Here is an 18,001-nt window from a genome sequence, read left to right as displayed (position 1 = left end):
CGGTAAATATAGAGATGGCGGAGGGATCTTGTCACGCGTAGGGACATTCAAGGGGAAAGGAAAATTCGGGTCGCATGACATCATGCAATGGGTGCGGTGAAGGCACGCAGTGCAGCGGACTGTGAATGCCCTTTGAGGGAAAGGCGAATAATTGGTCGTTGGGCGAGGGCTGCTTCGCGGTGGCGAGAGAGTGGTGGGCGGTCGAGCATCGTGGGAACACATAGACGTCACCAGCTGCGGGTTCGTCACCCAGGGTCGGTGGTCGGTGGAGGAGACGGCGGGGAGGCGGGTATGCTCGTGGCCAGACATCTCAAGATGGAAACTGATGAACTGCGATGCGGATCCGTCGTGCAGCGAATACGGGGGGTTGCGTCAAACGGGAATGATGAGGTGAGGATTCGGGGAGAGATTGGGGAATCAGGTTGCGGTCGGAGGGTGGGTTGAAGCTATCCCTACCAGTACTGCGCTAGATGTCATCATGGCCATACACTATGTAAAATCATATAATACGGAGTACATACTTGATAGCATATGGACCAGTAAATAAACCGCCTAACGGATCCCGGTAGCTGAGCATACTTGTAGCGAGGAGAGAACTTGACATAACCACTTTTACTGTGTAAACACCAATACAGATGACTAACCCTACACAGTAGGAACCAGGACGTGCAGGTGTATAAGGGCAGACATGTGTGCGGAGCTGTTTTATCTCTGTACATGGCATGCGTTTCTAACATGGCGAAAAGTTCGTACTGCTACGTCTACACAATACCTGAGAGTTCCCAGCAAATGACAAACATTGAACTGGAGTACTGTCACCCGTGACCTGCATCCATGTCAATCTACCTTGCAGCCACTACCACAGTGTGCTGTGGTACAGAGTACAAACACAGGATATGCGCCCACACCCACAACGGCCAGCAGGTAGCTGAAGTTACCGAAGTTACGAAGTGATTGATTGATTGGCCACAGTCTGGTGGTAAGGCTACAAGTCCGGAACGATGACCACGTGCGATGACTGGGACCGTAAATATGTGTAGTTGTCTGACCCAGGAATTGTCGGTGGACGGATAAACAATCGTGACTTTTTAACACAGTACTTGATGGTCTGGCTGTGGGTATCCTGTCGTGATAGCGGTGGTATAGCAAGGTTGTCGGAAGGGTCTCCATGCTGTAATCTATGCAATCCGTGCTCAGGTATGCTGTGGCAGGTCTCGGCCCAGGAAAACTTGGCTTGGCGGTCTTGCTTGGCAACCCCACTGTTTCGCTCCTTCCCATCCCATCGCACAAAAGTGCCCCAGTCTAGCCCTCTCCAGCCTAGCGCCATCTCCAAAGGCGCCTTCCGTCCCTTGCCCTGTCAGAAGCGACCCAAAGCGGCCCAAGCGCGACCGACGCCCCAAAAGCTTCCTCTCACAACCTTCTTCCTCACCACCACCTCCTGCCACCTGCCTGCTATCTTCACTCTCCTCCGCCAGTCGACCCGTCCGCCGTCATTCCAGCTATTCACTACATTCTTCCGACCTCATCCCGCACCAACTGATACTGTCCCGGCTGAGGCGCATCCCGTCCAAGCGCCATAGTGGGTACTTTCGCTGGGCCTCAGCCTCGTGCCTGACCTCCAACCTCCCTCCACTTCGCGCCTTTAATCCCATTCCTCCCGACCTTCGACCGCTCCTTGTCTGCCGTTGTCGCCAGAGACGTTTTCGCACAACCCCGTAGTCTCCCGGCGCCTTTTCAGATCCATCTCTTCCCCCGCACCACATCACCACGACGCGTCCGCACCCCCCATCAGCAATAATGAATCACGGCTACGCCCCTCCACGTGTGCCTCTCCAACCCGGCCAAGGCCCTGCCCCCAATCAGCGCCTAGAGCAGCTGCTCAACGACCTACGCGCCGAGTACGAGAGTGAGCAAGCACGCAGCGCCGAGCTCGAGACACAGCGTAGGTCGATCCTCCATCCCAGCCATTTTCAGTCGAGACACTAGCTGACCAGACCTGTGTGGACAGTCGCTCGCCATATTCAGGACTTGGAGCTCATCAGGCAGAAAATCTACGGTATTGAGACTCAGCATAACCAGGCAAAGAAAACGTTCGTCTCCTCGGTTCCACAAGACCGTGTTCTCGAATATCATCTGACCGTCCCACAGCTACGAAGATGAGATCGATCGTTTACGGAGGGAACTGGAGGCCCGCGGCGGTCCCCCGAGCCAGCCTTCGCACCACGGGCCCCCTCAGCCCCCGCCGCCCACCATTGGTCACGGACAAAATCTCTTCGGGGGCATCATGCAGGGCGGCGCATCCCAAGGAGGTCCGGGCCTCGCTCCTCTTCCTCAACAAGAGCCTCCTCAGGGGCTACCGCCGCATATGAATCAACCACCACCCAGCTTGAACGCGGCCCCTGGTCCTCCTCAGAATTTCAGCGGCTACCCAGCCGCCCCCGCCGTCAATGGTGAGCAAATTCGTCGGCCCTTTTCTCCGCTGGCAAGCATAGACTCTGACCATTCCATCAGGAGGATACCCGCCGCAACAGACTGCCTCTCCAGGAGGCAGGCGTGCCGGCCCTCGAGGCGGCCCGCCTGGGCCTGCTACTCCTCAGCAAAACACTGCTGCCCCCTATCCACCCTCTCCCCAGGTTGCACGCCCAACTCCTTCTCATCAGCCCCCAAATTCGCTAATGGCTCCGGCTCAGGCCCCGTTGAATCAGACCAACACACTGGCCGATCTGGACCTGGACCAGCTGCCGGACAACCTCAAGAAGGAGAGTAATGACTGGTTTGCCGTATTCAACCCCTCTACTCGTCGCGTCCTGGACGTTGATCTGGTCCACAACCTCCCCCACCAGAGCGTCGTGTGCTGCGTCCGCTTCAGCATGGATGGCAGGTTTGTAGCCACCGGCTGCAATCGCTCAGCCGAGATTTACGATGTGGAGACGGGCATGGCCGTGGCTCACTTGCAGGATGGGAACGCCCAGGAGGATGGCGACCTGTACATCAGGAGCGTCTGTTTCAGTCCCAACGGTGGTTACCTTGCCACGGGAGCCGAAGACAAGGTCATTCGTGTATGTCACCTGTTCCGCTCCGCTTGTCCGAGTGTGTCACTGACTGTCAGCGCAGGTGTGGGATATCGCAACACGGAGCATCAAGCATACCTTCACTGGTCACGAGCAGGATATTTACAGCCTGGATTTCGCTCGCAACGGGAGGCTGATTGCGTCTGGGAGTGGAGATAGGAGTGTGCGTCTCTGGGATTTGGACACTAACCAGAACGTGGTCACGTTCCACATAGAAGATGGCGTGACCACTGTCGCAATCTCGCCGGACAACCGTCTTGTCGCCGCCGGGTCTCTGGATAAGAGCGTGCGCGTCTGGGACATCAACACCGGCCAGCTCGTCGTCCGTCTCGAGGGCGAGGACGGCCACAAGGACAGCGTCTACTCGGTGGCCTTCTCGCCGGATGGGACTAAGTTGGTCAGCGGCAGTTTGGATATGACGATCAAGATGTGGGAGCTGTCAACTCCTCGCATGATGCCAGGCGCTCAGCCGACCGGCAAGTGCATCCGCACCTTCCGAGGCCACAAGGTAAAGCTTTCTTCCTGGAGACATTACCCGCCCCCGCTGACCTTTCTATCCAGGACTACGTTCTGAGTGTCGCACTCACTCCGGGCGGTGACTGGGTCATGAGCGGTTCCAAGGATCGCGGAGTCCAGTTCTGGGATCCGCATACTGGAGTCGCGCAGCTCATGCTCCAAGGACATAAGAATTCCGGTAAGCCCGTTGTTGCTTTGTTTGGGGGGGCGTAAATCAATGCCAGAGGCTAATGTATTTCTGTTATAGTCATCTCGGTCGCACCCAGCCCGAATGGAGGCCTTTTCGCGACGGGCAGCGGAGACATGCGCGCCCGAATCTGGAGGTATGTGGTGGACCTTTTTTCTACACGAGGTCCTCGTCCATGACTGACTCTCCCTTTTCCGCCAGATTCTCGAGGTATACGGGACCTTAGGAGGGGTCCCTTAGACGTGGAGGCCATTGGATGCTCACGATGTTAAGGGCGGAGTGAAGGGGGATCTTCTCTTGAATGCAGACGACGGTCGGAATGGAGATTTGCTTTTTTATTATTAGGGTAAAGCGGGGATTGGGGATTTGGGTTGGGGGGAGAAAATGGGGGGATCTGTATGTGTGTGTCTGTGTCTGTGTGTGCGATATCAAGAGGTGGGAAACAAAGGATATCTTGGGTTTTTGGTTATATCCCCCATGCAATGCGAATGTTGTCTTTATTCTTATTAAAATAGCAGGTTTCTGGGGAGTTGATTCAGTGGTGGTTTGAGGGATTGAGTAAACTCTCGACTCGGGGTTTTCAGGTTGGATATCTATTCCCGTGAATGCCTCCCCATTCCTTCTTTTCTTTCTTTCCCCTGCCTGATGGCGCAGAGCGAGTGAGGACATACATCACGTACGCCACCAGAGAGAGAGAGCTGGAAGAAGCGATGATGCCGATCCCAGCAAGCAATGGACCCATCCAGTATACCACGCCATGCCATGCCATGATGCATAGATGCAAAGATGCATTTTATCCGCCCTCCCATCCATCCATCCATTCCACCGCAGGACCAATCCAATCCAATCCAGCTCGTCCCACCATAACTAGAGGGGCGTAGGTATAACTTCCACGCTCATCTCACGTGCACATAGCACGCACGCACGCAGCCCGAAAAGGAGACATCCGACGTTTTCACAAGGAACACGCCCATGTCCCTTGCCTTGTAAATCCTTTCCTTCCCTTTCCCATCCTTCCTTTGAAAAACTCCAGTCAGATGGTCAATCCCTTCTTTTTCCTTACTACCCTCTGAAATCTCAACCCCCCCACTCACTCGCTCATCCCGGTACTCCCTCCACCTCCTCGACCCCTCCTCCACCACATGAGCGAAACCACTCGCTCCCACCACCACCGTCAAGACACACCACTGCTCCCACTCCTCGCGCTCCTTCTTCCCCCGACCCTCCCCCTGCCCCTCGTCACCCTCAAAGCACTACTCCCACTCGACGACTCGTCATTGCCAAGCGTGCTGCTCCCACTGCTGCTGCTGCCTCTTCGAGTCTACTAGTCCGAATCCGCATTAGTAAGGTCATAACAAAGAAGACAAGAGGCCGTTCGTTCGTGTGTGTGTGTGTGTGTGTGTGTGTGTGTGTGTGCATGCAGGGGAGGAGGTGGAGGTGGGAGACGGGAGACGTGCCACCTCATTTCCAGCATTCTCCCAGTTCCATCTCTCATCGTACAACAAAAAGCGGTTTCATCCGTCTTTTCCAAAGCAACAAAAACGTACAAGTTAGAACAGCCGGGGAACATCGAAGAGGAATGGGCAAGAGAAACGTAATCATCATCTCATCAAGGCGAACTCCCCAAATATGCCGGATACGCCGCCGACCCCGCCTGCCCGGCCGCGTAGCCATTCCTATACGATGACTGCTGCGGAGGCGGTGGATGCGACGGGGGAGGCTGCCCTCCCCTATACGACAAAGAAGAAGAAGATGAGGATGGGGTATAATGGTGCAGTGACGATGGGAGCGGCTGAGGCTGCCGGGGCGGCGGCCGGTCCAACCGCAATCCATTGCTCGAAGGGCCGCTTGGCCGCAAAGAAGAAGATGAAGAGAAAGAAGGGGGACGCATATGTGCAACAGGGGCGGAAGAAGCGGAAGGGGTAGTAGTAGTGGAAGTGCCCAGATAACTCGGCGTGGTATGATATCCTCCTCTCAAGCCCGCAGAAGAGGCGGCAAGAGTGCGGTCGACAATGGGCCGGGTGTTATTAGGGGTGGTGGTGTTTGCGGGGGTGTAGCTATTATTGTACGATACCTTCTTTGCCGGCCTCGGAGGCTCCTCATCATCACTCAGCGTCAGGTCAATGACCTCGGATTTGCGTTTGCTGCCCGGTCGTGGGGCGGACGACGCTTCGCGCGAGGGCATCGGGGAAATGTTGTTGAGTGACTGCGGGGTGGGCACTGCGTCTTCTCTTTTGATTGCCGAGATGCGGTGGTCGGTGATGTCGATGAGGTCGTCGTCACTATCATAGTGCTGCGATGTGCCATTTGTAGCTGCGGTGCCTGCTCTGCTCGGCGTATTCTTAGAAGCGGCATCGCCGTAGGACCACCGACCGTCGGGTTCAATGGTTACTTGTTCTGTACTACGAGGCACCTGCTGCAGGATCTCCTGGAAATATCTTTCTAGGCGTTAGCGGTACAGCACAACTCTCAACCGTCGGACTTACTGGTCTACTGCAAGAGCTTCGAAGGATACTGTCTTGTTGCAAATGGGGCACACCCATGTCGGGGCTTGCTCTTGCAGCTGCAGGAAGGACTCCGCATCGAAGCACTGAGAATGATTGCAGACGGTCGACCGGCAGGGGATGGTGATGCGCAGGGTGGACACCGGGTCCTTGAGCTTCATGTTGACGGAGCCGACTTGTAGATCGGGGTCATCTGCTTTCCTCCGCATTTCTGCGAGTACAGATTGCTTCGTGATGACGTTCCGTTGTGTGATCTTTTTGGCCAGCTCTCCCACGGAAAACTTTCTGACGAGATACACGAAGAAGAAGTACTTCTTCTGTGTGAGTGCCCAAGTGACCGTCAAGGTGTTCTTATAACCTGGCGGAGATTTGCGCACAAGGTCCGTGATATCAGCTGGCCGCGTCGTTCCGGGCTTGTTCTTGAGACCTTTAAAGTTGGACCTGACCTCGTCGTTGTTCACCTTCACTTCCAGCTGAGGGGGGAATGCGATGTCATGAAGCGCATAATTCGAGAGAGCCTGATCCACGTATGCAAAAAGGTAGAGCTTCAGCGTGGGATCTCGTCTCATGCGATCACAGATCTCGGGTGACAATATGAGCGGGCGAGACAGCGACTGTCTATGGGTAGGTGAAGCTGATGCGATTTGTAAGCTCGGGGATGCTGAATGACATGTGTAAGAGCACTCTGGAGAATGAAAAAGCGGCGCACTCACGGTCTAAGCATACGTCTCGCAGGACCGGATCCTGTATCTCGTAGAAAGGGGAGCTCTTGAAGATGCTGAATGCCGCTATCTCTAGTCAGCGTCGGTTCCAATATACGTTCATACGCTTTGATACTCACACCGACCTAGGCCTACTGGCTGCTGTATAGGCGCACCATAGCCACTCCTATAGCCACCACCCATGTCTGCGTAGACGGTGTGGGAGACGGACGAGTTGGAGAGGCTCGGAGCTGCAGGCGTGGCTGAGGTGCCGGACGAGGGCGGCGCCTCGCCGTGATTGTTCAGGCGGTATCTGAGTCGCTGGATGGCATCCGTGTCTCCGCGAGATATTGCCGATGTGATGACTAAAGAGGGAAGATGTAAGTGAGTGAAGGTCGAGTGGATAGGGCAGTGTGACATACGATCTATAACGCGGGCTTGAAGCTGGGGCTTGTTGCCAGACTGAACCAGACCCTCCTCCTTGCAAATCCTCCTGAGGTCGTTGTTGATGAGCGTCTTGGAGCGGGCGATTAGAGGAGCTGGGTCCATATTGGAAGTCGTGACAGGGCGAACGTCTGGTAGTCGGCAGGAGCAGGTTGGTGAGAGTGGTGGGTGGTAGTTGTGCGCGAGGCGGGGGAGCTACCAGGCGGAGTGAGGTGCCGGAGACATTGGCGACGCTGGGCGGTGGAGGAGGAAGAGTGAGGAAGCGGACGGGAGGTGAAGGCGAAGGAGACGTTTCGCAACTCGGGCGGTGGTCGTTGGACGGCAACTTCTGGTATATCGGGATGAACGGAGACAGCTCAGGCTTTGGAGCGAGCAAACGGGCCTGCAAGTCCGGTGCAACTTGTCGCGCTGGTAATCGCGGAGGAGGCTAGATTAGCTCAGGCGACGCCCGTGGGAAGGTGGGAAGGTGGGAAGCCTTTCACCCCTCTGCAGGGCTTCTCACTCACTCTCGAGGCCTGGTGGTGGTCGCAAAGTCATGGCGTCGTCCCTCGAGAGACAGACGCACGGACCACACTACGGAGGAAGTCGCCACCTCTGCCGAATTCTTTTCCCACCCAAACCTCACCACCAGGTAGAACACTCCACTTCCACCTCATCGCACGCCTTTTTGAACCGACAATAGCAACAATGGCCAAAGGTCTCCGCTCCAGCGTCAAGAAGGCGAATCGCTCCAAGCTGCGTGCCCGCGTTTTCGGCCCTGCCGAAGCCGCCCGCAACGAACGACTTCACGCCAAACTGCTCGAAGCCGTCCAGCAACCCAAGCCCGAGCCCCCCAAGAAATCAGACATGGAAATCGACTCAAGCGACTCTGCAGAAGGTGAGAGCAGTCCCGATTCCCAGAGGACTCTCCCATTCACCAGCTGCTCAACAACATCATCAACCTCCTCATCACCAGTACTAGCAGCAGCAGCAGCACCAGCACCAGGCACCGACACAGACACAGACACAGACACAGACATCACCGAGGATGAGGCAGATCTACCCAAATGTTTGTTCCCAATGTCTGTCAGACTTCCGAAATACCTAACTACCCCCGACGCCGACGCTTCACCAACCCGCTGCTCACGCGAGGCTCGCATCGAGCGAAGTTTCTACCTCAGCCTAGGTGTCTCTTCCGACATTCTTGGCTTCCCGAGCCGCAACCTCGTCACCCTCGGCTTCGATCGCTTCTGAGACATGATGTGATCATAAGCTAACATGTGCTGCTCGCTCTGCCCAACTCCTGCTGCTGCTGCTCGCTACTCCAATCTGCTTGTTCCTCTGCTACGATCCCTTCTCTTCGCACCCACACAGCTGAGAGATTGAAATGGTTTTGATCCTAGGCTAACATGTCTCTCTTGCTCTCTAGTCATGGAAGTCGACGAGGCCGCCGCTGCGACCGCCGAGACGACCGCCGCATCCTCCATCTCCAAGACCCAGGCGAAGAGGAAGGATCGCGTCAAGAAGGCGAGGAGGCAAAAACCCAAGAATGCGATTGCCTTTCCCAAGAGTAAGGGGAAGGGTGCCCTGAAGCCCTTCTCGGAGAGTAGGGTCAAGAAGGCGAGGAAATGAGGTCAACGTGAATGCATTCTCGCATGTCTTTCGAGCATCGGCAGCGTAGCTTTTCCGCTGACTCCGTCGGTCCCTCGGGCGGGATCTTCCCGCATGGTGTTTCACGGATATTGCATGTTTATGGCGTTCTTGTTTTCGGGGGAAAGGGAATTTCTGTTGCCTGGAAAGGCTTATGGATGATACCACGTCCATATGGACACATTATCTGTGTATGTAATGAATGAATATCTGACTGAAATTTACTACATCTTCGATTGGAAACGATAATATCTGACTATAAGTGCTTGATATATGACCGCATGATTGTGGTTGTTTGATTCTTCTTGTTTGGACTTGATCGCTTGATTTGACTTGTTGAACCCTAGGTTCCTGATGACAATTGCACATGTGACAGCTGCTACAACAGTGAACCCTTGACCAAATACATCATGATCATGAATCTTCGTTTCCATTATTCCTCCTCTAAGGTTCATATGGTACATGGCGTACACTTTCCACGCCTCCGCCTTCGCTCTGAGGCAGGCATACCAACATATGAGCAGCCGTTAAGCATCCCGTCCACACTGGCCAAAGCAGCATTGCAAACTGTTGCAGGCCTCCTCCCATTCCCCATTATGCAATCGGGCCCTGCCTAAGAACACAAGAACCAGCTGCATCACTCTCCACCAGACTCTCTCTCCCGATCTACTACACCAAACTCCACCTCTCTTTCTCACCCTCGTCTTCTTCTTCCCCACACAACCACACTCCCTCCATAATATGATCCAACAACTCTTATGGCCCCGCTCACCCCTCATCGTCCGAAATCACAATCACCTCAGCCTGACTCGGCGCCCACCGCCTCTCCGCCGCCAACGCCTCCTCACTAAACGTCCTCTCCATGACCCACCGCACCCACTCGCAAAACACCCTCGGATCCTGCGTCTCCTCGTCCCTCAGACACTGCTCCAGCTCCCGGAGCCGCCACATAGGAACCTCCTTCTCCTCCTTCTTCTCCCTCCTTCCCAATCCGTCCTCCTCTCCATCCCCATGAACAAAATAATCCCCTGCCAACCACCAACAAAGGAACAACCTCGTAAACTTGACAATCTTGACCACATCCTTCGCCAGAAACCCGGGGATCCCTTCTTTCCCCTGCATCATCATGCCCACGCACTCTTTTATCTCGCTGATCAGGGTCGTCTTCTTCACGTGCATGATCCGCGAGCGGATGGCTTCGCGGTCCGACGTGCTCATCTCCTGCAGTACTTTGAGGACGATGCGTTTGCGGTCGCAGGACGCGACGAGGTCGGGCCAGGTCCAGCGGGAGATGGTGGCGTACGAGGCGGTGGAGGGGGAGAGGGTGACGGGGTGGGTGGAGGGCGGGGGCGGCGGAGGGGTGATGAGCAATAGCGGGGCAGCTGGGCGGGCGGCCCTGCGCTGGTTGTTGGGGTTGGGATGAGGGCGAAAGGGGTAAGGTTGGGAGAAACGCGGGAGGGGGATGGATGGGAGACTCGATGCTGGCGCGGTTTCGACGGAAGGGAGTACGACGGACGGGGAGGAGAGTGGCGCGGGGTTGGGTTCCGAGTCGATGAGCATGGGCTCGGAGGGGGTGCTCCCAGTTGGACGAGGAATGGGTGTAAGGGTTACTCTTGGTGGAGGAGTCGTTGGTTGTGCCCTTCTTGGTACTTGCGCCGGAGGAACGGCGGGTCTTTCTGCGGATTGTATCCTCGACAGTGGAGGGACCACTGGTCGTCCCGCAGATATGGTTCTTAATGGCCGATGTGTCGGTGGCTTGCTGGGTGTCTCTCCCGTTGGCGAAGCGACAGGTTGTTCGGTAGGTATCATTCTCGAGAGCGGTGTGTAGAACTCGTCGACGTCCATCTTTGCAGAGTCGGAGTCGGAGTCTGAGGCAGAACCCAAGTCGATGATTTCCACCTGCGCAGTTCTAGGGGTTTGAGCTGGATGCGAGGGTTGGGTCTGGGAGTGTGGTTGCTGATTCCTCGAGCCTCCGAGCTGCGGTTCTTCAATCTCCACGATCTGCTCTGGGGCGGATTCGTCCTGCCTAATTGTGCGGTTGGATATCTGATTCCTGGAGCCGAGTTGCGGTTTTTCAATATCCACAATCCGTTCTGGGGCGAAATCGTCCTGTCGAATGGGGCGGTTGGATATTTGATTCCTGGAGCCGCCCAGCTGCAGTTCTTCAATTGCCACGATCCGCTCTGGGCCGGAATCGTCCTGCCGTATTGCGCGGTTGGATATCTGGTTCAGTTGCGCTTGCACTGTCAAGCCAGATGTTCTCCCTGACTTAGCTGTCGAACCCTGCGGTTTTCCTGTCCCCGACGTACTTCTGACAGGCAATGAAGTCTCGGCATAATTGCTCTTTGGAGGTGGCGATTGCATCTGGTACACATCCAGTTCCCATTTCTCTTGTTCGAGGAAATCAATCATATGGTCCAGACTGGCACACTGCTTCCACACAGCTGCTCTGTTTGGCCACGAGAGACTGCTCTGAAGAATCTCCTCGATGATTACGTTGACTCGGAGCTCATAATACTCAATCTGTTCCTTCGTCTTCTGGATGACACGCTGCTGTTCTGCCTCATCCTGATCGTGCAATTCGTGCCAGAGTTCATGCGCATCCCACGCTTGGTCTAGGACTTCGTCTGCGTGTCTTCCAGGCGTCCAGTTTTCAGTATACTCGTCGATGTAGCTGTGTATAACGTCTAGCACCTCTTCTGGGTCAAGCTTACTCCCCTTTGTCATCTGTCCATTCCTTTCATTACTCGGGGTTTCCACGGCCAATTCCGTGGTGCTCTCGTCTTCAACCATTTCTGAGTCATCCAAATCTTCCTCTTCCTCTGTGCCACCAATGCTTATTATCTCCTCGTCATTGTCGTCATTCCATCGTTGGGCGAGGTAATCCCAGTCTCCATCTGCTTCAATGTTGTTGCTCATGCTGATATCCAACAACTCGACATTTCGCTCATCAGAGGGCGGAAGGGTAACATGCTGTTGCGCAGAATTCAGCGGTTCTGTGACCAAGTTCGACACCCTGCGTCTTTCAGTGTTCGTCGTCCCGACATCCCGCGGAGAAGCTGTAACAGGAGGTCTCGTAGGACCACCGTTCTGTTGTATTTGAATAACCTGAGAATTCCCAAATCGTTGGTACTTGGCGGACTCCGCACGCAATCGTTCTACAATGGCAAGCAGACCGTCCCTTTGAGCAGCCATGAGCAAGCCAAGGTTCATTTGTAGCATGCGATGGTCGACACGGCATAATAGTGCCCGGCCATTAACCGCATTGTTGCGTAGTTTTGATTCAAGGTACTCTCTTTGACGCAGTCCAACTGTGCTTCCGAATATCTCTCCGGCATGGCGACACAGGTATTCTACTACCTGTCCGACGGTCCAGTCCCATGGATCTGACATGTAATGGTAATAACCTGAGTGAATGAGAGTCAGAACTACACCCAGCGCCTGTTAGCAGGTTATGCTATCAGAATGTAACAGCGAATAGTCGCGGGGAGCTTAGAACTCTTGAAGACAATTACAAGAAATTTCTATAAAAGACAAAGTAGAGAATGATAGAACGGACAAGAAATGTATCAGAGAGTGAAGGCAGCGGTGAGCATCACACCTGTAGCTTCGAAGGTACAGGCTGCGGAATGAAGTAAAGGTAGCCTACCCTGTGAACGACTAACAATGAGATGCGCGGAAGCCGCTGGTACTTTCTCATTAAGCTTCTCAGCGGCTGGTTCAGAAATTGTTGCACCGATTGTTCTGTGCTGGTGAAGACGTGAATGACGACGCCCATGGTGAAGGTATACAAACGGAAAGAGTGCCTAACCGTACACGGAAAGGTAATTGTCTTGGCAAAATATGACACGTGATAGCGCGTTGTGCTTTCACGTGGGCTCCTATCTCCCCATACGTATAAGTGAAGACAGGAAAATGCATGGAATAAGTGTTACATTTGGTGATTGAAGCCTGAAAATGGGTGACCTGGCCATATAAGACGCGTTGGCTCTGGTTCACCGAGCTTCGGCAGGATATATAGTGGATTTCAAATCGCCTTAGCGCGGAAATCGTTCGGCCAACTCCCCCACTACAAACGGTTACCTACCGTGAGGGTGAAGGTTATTCACCTCCGCCTTGTAGAAATGGCTCCCCTAACAATATCCGAATACCCTCCCGAGCTTTCGTCCGAGGAAGAACAATATCTCCTCTCCAATCTGAAAGACTGGTCGATAGCCCATGGCTTGGCGGTCCGACCCGCTCCCTCTTTCGTGTCTTCTTCCCAGGACCCCTCTGGTGTTCTTGCGACGACTGCGCCAGTAACTCTGTTTCCAAGTCTTTTTCCTCGTGTTTGCTTTGAGGCGGGGCTGGCGCTTCAGACAGCGTACAATGAGTTGTATGCGGCGATAGCGAGAGACGAGAGGTGGTTGCAGGGCATTGTGGAAGAGTGAGCGATTCCATGTCGATATGAAGGTCTTTGTTTTGCATGAGTCTATATGCTTACAGTGGGAGTGGCAGGCTGATTGACATCGACGATTTCGTTGAGAAGTTGTGGCAGACTCATCTGGCTGTCAAGAAGGAGGGCTATGTTCAGGTTTGACACCAAGTCCAACTCTAAGATCTCCAGCTGATTTGCGACAGAATCTATCACTGGGTCTATTTCGTTCTGACTACATGGTTCACTCTGACTCCTCAAAGTCCGACTCTTCACCAGGATTACGACAGGTCGAATTCAACACCATTGCCTCTTCGTTCGGCGGTCTATCATCACTGGTATCTGCTCTGCACAGGTATCTCTTGACAATTGACGCATACCCCTCGTCAACAGCAGGTATCATCAAAGCGGAGGCGTTGCGTCAGAGCAAATCAACCTCTTCCCTTGCCCAAGGCCTGGCGGCAGCGCACAAAGCTTATGGTACATCCAGGTCTGGGAAGCCCCTTTGCGTACTCTTCGTGGTCCAGGACCCAGAAAGAAACGTCTTCGACCAACGTCACCTGGAGTATGCATTGTTGGAAGAAAGCGGTGTCAGATCATTCAGGTTACCCTTCCACCGGACTCTGACCGACACCAAGCTGGACTCCGACCGAAATCTCCTTTATGCACCACCCAACTCGCCTTCGACAGAATATGAAGTCACTACTGTGTATTTCCGGGCTGGGTATACCCCAGACGACTACCCAAGGGAGGAAGACTGGACCGCCCGACTGCAGCTGGAAAAGAGCAGGGCAATCAAGTGCCCCAGCATTTTGACTCACCTTGCTGGATGCAAGAAGGTCCAGCAAGTTCTCGCAACTCCGCACTCTCCGCACCTCAAGCGTTTCCTACCAGATGAGAGCGTGGCATCTCGCGTCTTGGAGACGTTCGCACCCATCTACCCCTTAGATGACAGTGAAGCAGGGCGAGAGGCGAAGAAACTGGCTCAAGACCCTGCCACTGCTGTTCGATACGTGCTGAAGCCCCAACGCGAAGGCGGCGGCAACAACATATACCGCAAAGCAATTCCGCCGTTCCTGAAGAATCTTCCTGAGACCCACTGGCCCGCATACATCCTCATGGAGATGATCGAGCCGCCACCGCTAAGAAACGCTATTCTCCGCAACGGAGAGCTTCAAAGAGGAGGTGTGATCTGCGAACTGGGAGTGTACGGCGTCTGTCTCTGGAGGAACGGAACCAGCGAGGACGACAAGGGTGAGATTCTGCAGAATTGGGAGGCTGGTTATCTGCTTCGCACCAAGGGCGACCAGAGCGAGGAGGGAGGCGTGGCAGCAGGTTTCGGTGCTGTGGACAGTTGCTGCTTGGTATAGACCTAGATTTCTTCGGTTACCACGGGATGACATTCGCCGTTCGAGATAATTGCGGACGACGATTCAGCAGAGATTTTAGCGCTGTGTTGCATTTCGGCGAATATGACTGAGTCTTCCGACAATTGTTGACGCAGGGTCGGCCTGTTGTGGCTTCTGGATACCTACTCTGCACTATTGATTCATGTTACACAGCAGCATATCCCCCAATACACCCGATAGATATGGACGACAACTTGCGACATCAAAACGCCGTCCATCGTTGCAGCTGATATCCATCCGCTTGCTCGGTATTTCATATTTGGTCATCAGGGGTCCTCGTCCGTTCACACAGCCATCTCCTCATGTCGGATTCATCCGCAATGCCGTATTTTGCGCTGTTTGAAGTCGAATATATCTGAGTCCGCCAGAATCCGCATCTGATGTCGCTGTTATAGCCTGATGTGAGCATCTTATGCGCATCTGCGATTACAACTCTCTGCGGAGGAGGAGTGTCCACTCCCGCACTCTCTGGAACGACCCCTGTCGCCAACCCCTGAGACGAAGATCATTCAGGGGATGGCCGCGGCGCCACGAAACTCCACTCGGAGCGCAGCCTTGGAATCAAGGCAAGAAAATCGCGTCCTGACTCCTGGTTCGATGGATTGATGCCCTAATTCGCGAATACTTGCTGCTGAGCTCGACGCGACCTCGAGGGAAAGCTCTTAAGGTTCTGATTCATCAACCTCCCACGCCAGGACACGACTTCTTGCGCGCTGGTTTCTGGTGCATCCCTATTTGGAACCCTTCATTGTTGAAAGGACAGAGGTCGTGGCGCCATCGGGCGACGCAATGAGTTGTCTTCGTCGGGTGTGCAGAGCAGAGTCTCTAATGGAACTCCATCGCGCGAGGTACTCCCATTTTGGCTTTTGATGGATCCGGATTCATTGAGCGGCGCCCAATACTTTCTCTTGCAAGGCTTTTTGAGTCCAAAAACGTCTGCTTGTGGCTGGCTGCAATTTCCAGAACACCTCCATAGCCAAGGCAGCGAGGAGGTACCCAATATGGCACGTAGCCGTTGAAACCATTAACGCCGCTATACCCCAGGAAGCTCCCAATTGGCAATCAACAGCCTTTGAGCTGTCGACGTCAACCCGAGCTGTGGTTGCCGACCCCGACTTCTCGATAGACTGCCAGCCTTCTGATGGCCTTGAATCGCTGATAACCCTGGCAATCTGCCAACTTCTACATACAGGTCGCAGCAGACCTGTACCCTACCTGCAGCACAGCCAGTGTTCGTCTTCTGCTTCTTGTCACTCTTTTACCACTGGTTCACAATTCTGTTCCTTTTTCTTATCTCTCATTTCTTTTCTCGCATCAACACTCATCCGTGCATTCTGACAGCCCTCTATCGCGAACGTTTCCTTTAGACCTACTCTCGATGGCAACTTGGCACTGACATTGAAGCTTCTACGGGGTGCCATGAGATCCTACTTATATCTAGTGATTGGCCTTGCGCTCATCCTCTTCTTCGACGCAGCAACAGCCAGCCGGATACCCTTGGACCCGCGCCAAGATGAGAGTGCTCTCACCGAGGCCGCTCCAGGAGCAACGACTACGGCATTGGAGTCTTCACCAGTACCCGCAACAGTAAAATCAGAAGAGACATCCGCGAGGGAGACAAGCACTGAACGACAGACTGAAGCCTTGACCTCGAGTTCGGTGAATAATACGCAAACTGTTAGTGGAACGTCTACTCCGCATACCACTTCGACTGCGGTTTCTGATGGAGCTCAAGCTACTGGCTCTACTGGAAAGTATCTCTGGTCCCGGTCTGCGTCAACTCAACTAACTTGCTGCAGAACCAGAGCCGGTACGGCTCCCCATCCAGCCAAAAATCACCCCAGCCATCGGCTTGGCTGGAGCGATATTGTTGATATCTGGCGCTGTATATGCTGTCACTGGCATCAGAAACAAACTGTATGACCCTCATATTTGCTGCATCATACTGGCAACTGACATCTCACAGGCTGTATATCTCTTTCTCTTCCGCTTATTTAGCCAGTCTAGCTGTGACAGTACGTACACCTTAATCGCCCTTGCATAATGCTGACCCGATGATAAGGTCCTTATTGTCTATCTTATGACCCCACCAGTCTCGGATGCCGTGCAGGGTGCTTACTTCGTAGCGGCTTTCATGACCGGCGTAGTCTTCGGAGCCATATCACTCGTCTTCTCCGATATCACCGATGGCCTTGGCTGCCTTCTAGGAGGCTTCTGTCTCAGCATGTGGTTCCTTACCGTCAAAGAAGGGGGGCTCATCAAGTCGACTCCTGGCCGTGCCATCTTCATTGGTTGCATGAGTGTAGCGGCATTCGCAGTCTCATTCAGCCATTATACGAAAACGTACGGGCTAATCAGCCTGATGTCATTCGCGGGGGCTACCGTCACGGTTCTGGGAATCGATTGCTTCAGCCGTGCTGGGTTAAAGGAATTCTGGCTGTACTTGTGGGGTAAGGACGTGCTGTCATCATGAGGTATAGCATTGCGTGCTGATTGAAGTAGGCCTCACTCCAGACAGCTTCCCTCTTTTCACAGACACGTACCCGCTCACCAGAGGTATCAAGGCCGAAATCGCCGGCATTGTCCTGCTAACTGTTTTCGGTATCGTCTCGCAAGTCAAGCTCTGGAACATCGCCAGACGTCAAGAAGCATATGATGCAGCCGAGCGAGCGGAAAGGGACCGCACCGCACGAGAGGAAGAGGAAGATGTCGCGCGAAGGCTTCAGGTAACGTTGAAGCATGGGCTGGCGAAGTGGGAGAAGATATACGGCAAGGATGCTAGACCCCGCGACTCTGTTATTGAGCCTTCGAATAAGGGCTCCGACAAAAGTTCTGCGAGCACGTCGGAGAAGCAAATTTTACATTCGAAATCCGTGGAGTTGAAGAACTTGCCAAACCGGCACCGGAGCAGCTTGAGGGAACAAGGTTCAGGCACGAAAAGCGAAACTCAGCGGATTGGGCCATCGGTCATTGTAACATACGTGAGCGAAGAAGATGATGAGATCCAGGCCATTGACATTCACGACCAACCGGTCATTGCGAAGACTGCTTCAAATGTCGGATTCAACGATCACTCTGCTAGCTCCGTAAGCAGTACCCGAGCCATGTCAGATGGGACATCCACAG

At 54.2% G+C, this 18,001-nt stretch overlaps 7 protein-coding genes across 7 annotated transcripts; 4 read left to right on the top strand and 3 right to left on the bottom strand.

Moving 5' to 3' along the window:
- The first annotated feature begins 1,419 nt into the window (after positions 1–1,419).
- On the top strand, positions 1,420–4,105 carry EI97DRAFT_435758 (WD40 repeat-like protein). Its single transcript, XM_033798940.1, has 8 exons — positions 1,420–1,942; positions 2,009–2,090; positions 2,149–2,450; positions 2,512–3,059; positions 3,115–3,579; positions 3,633–3,765; positions 3,835–3,910; positions 3,976–4,105. Exons 1-8 carry the CDS (start codon positions 1,798–1,800, stop codon positions 3,998–4,000), a joined length of 1,776 nt encoding a protein of 591 aa, XP_033651382.1. The 5' UTR covers positions 1,420–1,797; the 3' UTR covers positions 4,001–4,105.
- A 451-nt stretch (positions 4,106–4,556) lies between these two features.
- Positions 4,557–5,288, bottom strand: EI97DRAFT_145951 (uncharacterized protein). The gene is made up of 2 exons (XM_033793236.1): positions 5,038–5,288; positions 4,557–4,973 (listed from the first exon to the last, which is right to left on the bottom strand). The coding sequence occupies exons 1-2, from the start codon at positions 5,191–5,193 to the stop codon at positions 4,671–4,673; spliced, it is 459 nt and encodes a 152-aa protein (XP_033651381.1). The 5' UTR covers positions 5,194–5,288; the 3' UTR covers positions 4,557–4,670.
- On the bottom strand, positions 5,289–7,694 carry EI97DRAFT_145950 (uncharacterized protein). The gene is made up of 5 exons (XM_033793235.1): positions 7,402–7,694; positions 7,120–7,344; positions 6,992–7,066; positions 6,261–6,912; positions 5,289–6,212 (listed from the first exon to the last, which is right to left on the bottom strand). Exons 1-5 carry the CDS (start codon positions 7,526–7,528, stop codon positions 5,384–5,386), a joined length of 1,908 nt encoding a protein of 635 aa, XP_033651380.1. The 5' UTR covers positions 7,529–7,694; the 3' UTR covers positions 5,289–5,383.
- Positions 7,695–8,047: 353 nt separating this feature from the next.
- On the top strand, positions 8,048–9,267 carry EI97DRAFT_435756 (uncharacterized protein). Its single transcript, XM_033798939.1, has 2 exons — positions 8,048–8,300; positions 8,832–9,267. The coding sequence occupies exons 1-2, from the start codon at positions 8,111–8,113 to the stop codon at positions 9,032–9,034; spliced, it is 393 nt and encodes a 130-aa protein (XP_033651379.1). The 5' UTR covers positions 8,048–8,110; the 3' UTR covers positions 9,035–9,267.
- A 201-nt stretch (positions 9,268–9,468) lies between these two features.
- Positions 9,469–12,799, bottom strand: EI97DRAFT_469319 (uncharacterized protein). Its single transcript, XM_033801709.1, has one exon. The coding sequence runs from the start codon at positions 12,443–12,445 to the stop codon at positions 9,821–9,823; it is 2,625 nt and encodes an 874-aa protein (XP_033651378.1). The 5' UTR covers positions 12,446–12,799; the 3' UTR covers positions 9,469–9,820.
- A 307-nt stretch (positions 12,800–13,106) lies between these two features.
- EI97DRAFT_403565 (glutathione synthetase large chain) lies at positions 13,107–15,204 on the top strand. The gene is made up of 3 exons (XM_033796509.1): positions 13,107–13,478; positions 13,550–13,625; positions 13,673–15,204. Exons 1-3 carry the CDS (start codon positions 13,177–13,179, stop codon positions 14,834–14,836), a joined length of 1,542 nt encoding a protein of 513 aa, XP_033651377.1. The 5' UTR covers positions 13,107–13,176; the 3' UTR covers positions 14,837–15,204.
- A 1,090-nt stretch (positions 15,205–16,294) lies between these two features.
- EI97DRAFT_382894 (uncharacterized protein) lies at positions 16,295–17,907 on the top strand (the record flags this gene model as incomplete). Its single annotated transcript, XM_033795879.1, has 5 exons — positions 16,295–16,591; positions 16,683–16,792; positions 16,842–16,890; positions 16,938–17,325; positions 17,378–17,907. Coding segments are annotated over 5 exons (1,374 nt in total), but the record flags the coding sequence as incomplete, so codon positions are not given.
- Between the last annotated feature and the right edge of the window lie 94 nt (positions 17,908–18,001).

Source organism: Westerdykella ornata, assembly GCF_010094085.1.
Source record: "Westerdykella ornata strain CBS 379.55 unplaced genomic scaffold EI97scaffold_24, whole genome shotgun sequence".
NCBI classification, from domain to species: domain Eukaryota; kingdom Fungi; phylum Ascomycota; class Dothideomycetes; order Pleosporales; family Sporormiaceae; genus Westerdykella; species Westerdykella ornata.
Note: the sequence above shows the minus strand (reverse complement) of the source record. Positions and strands in the feature narration are given on the sequence as shown.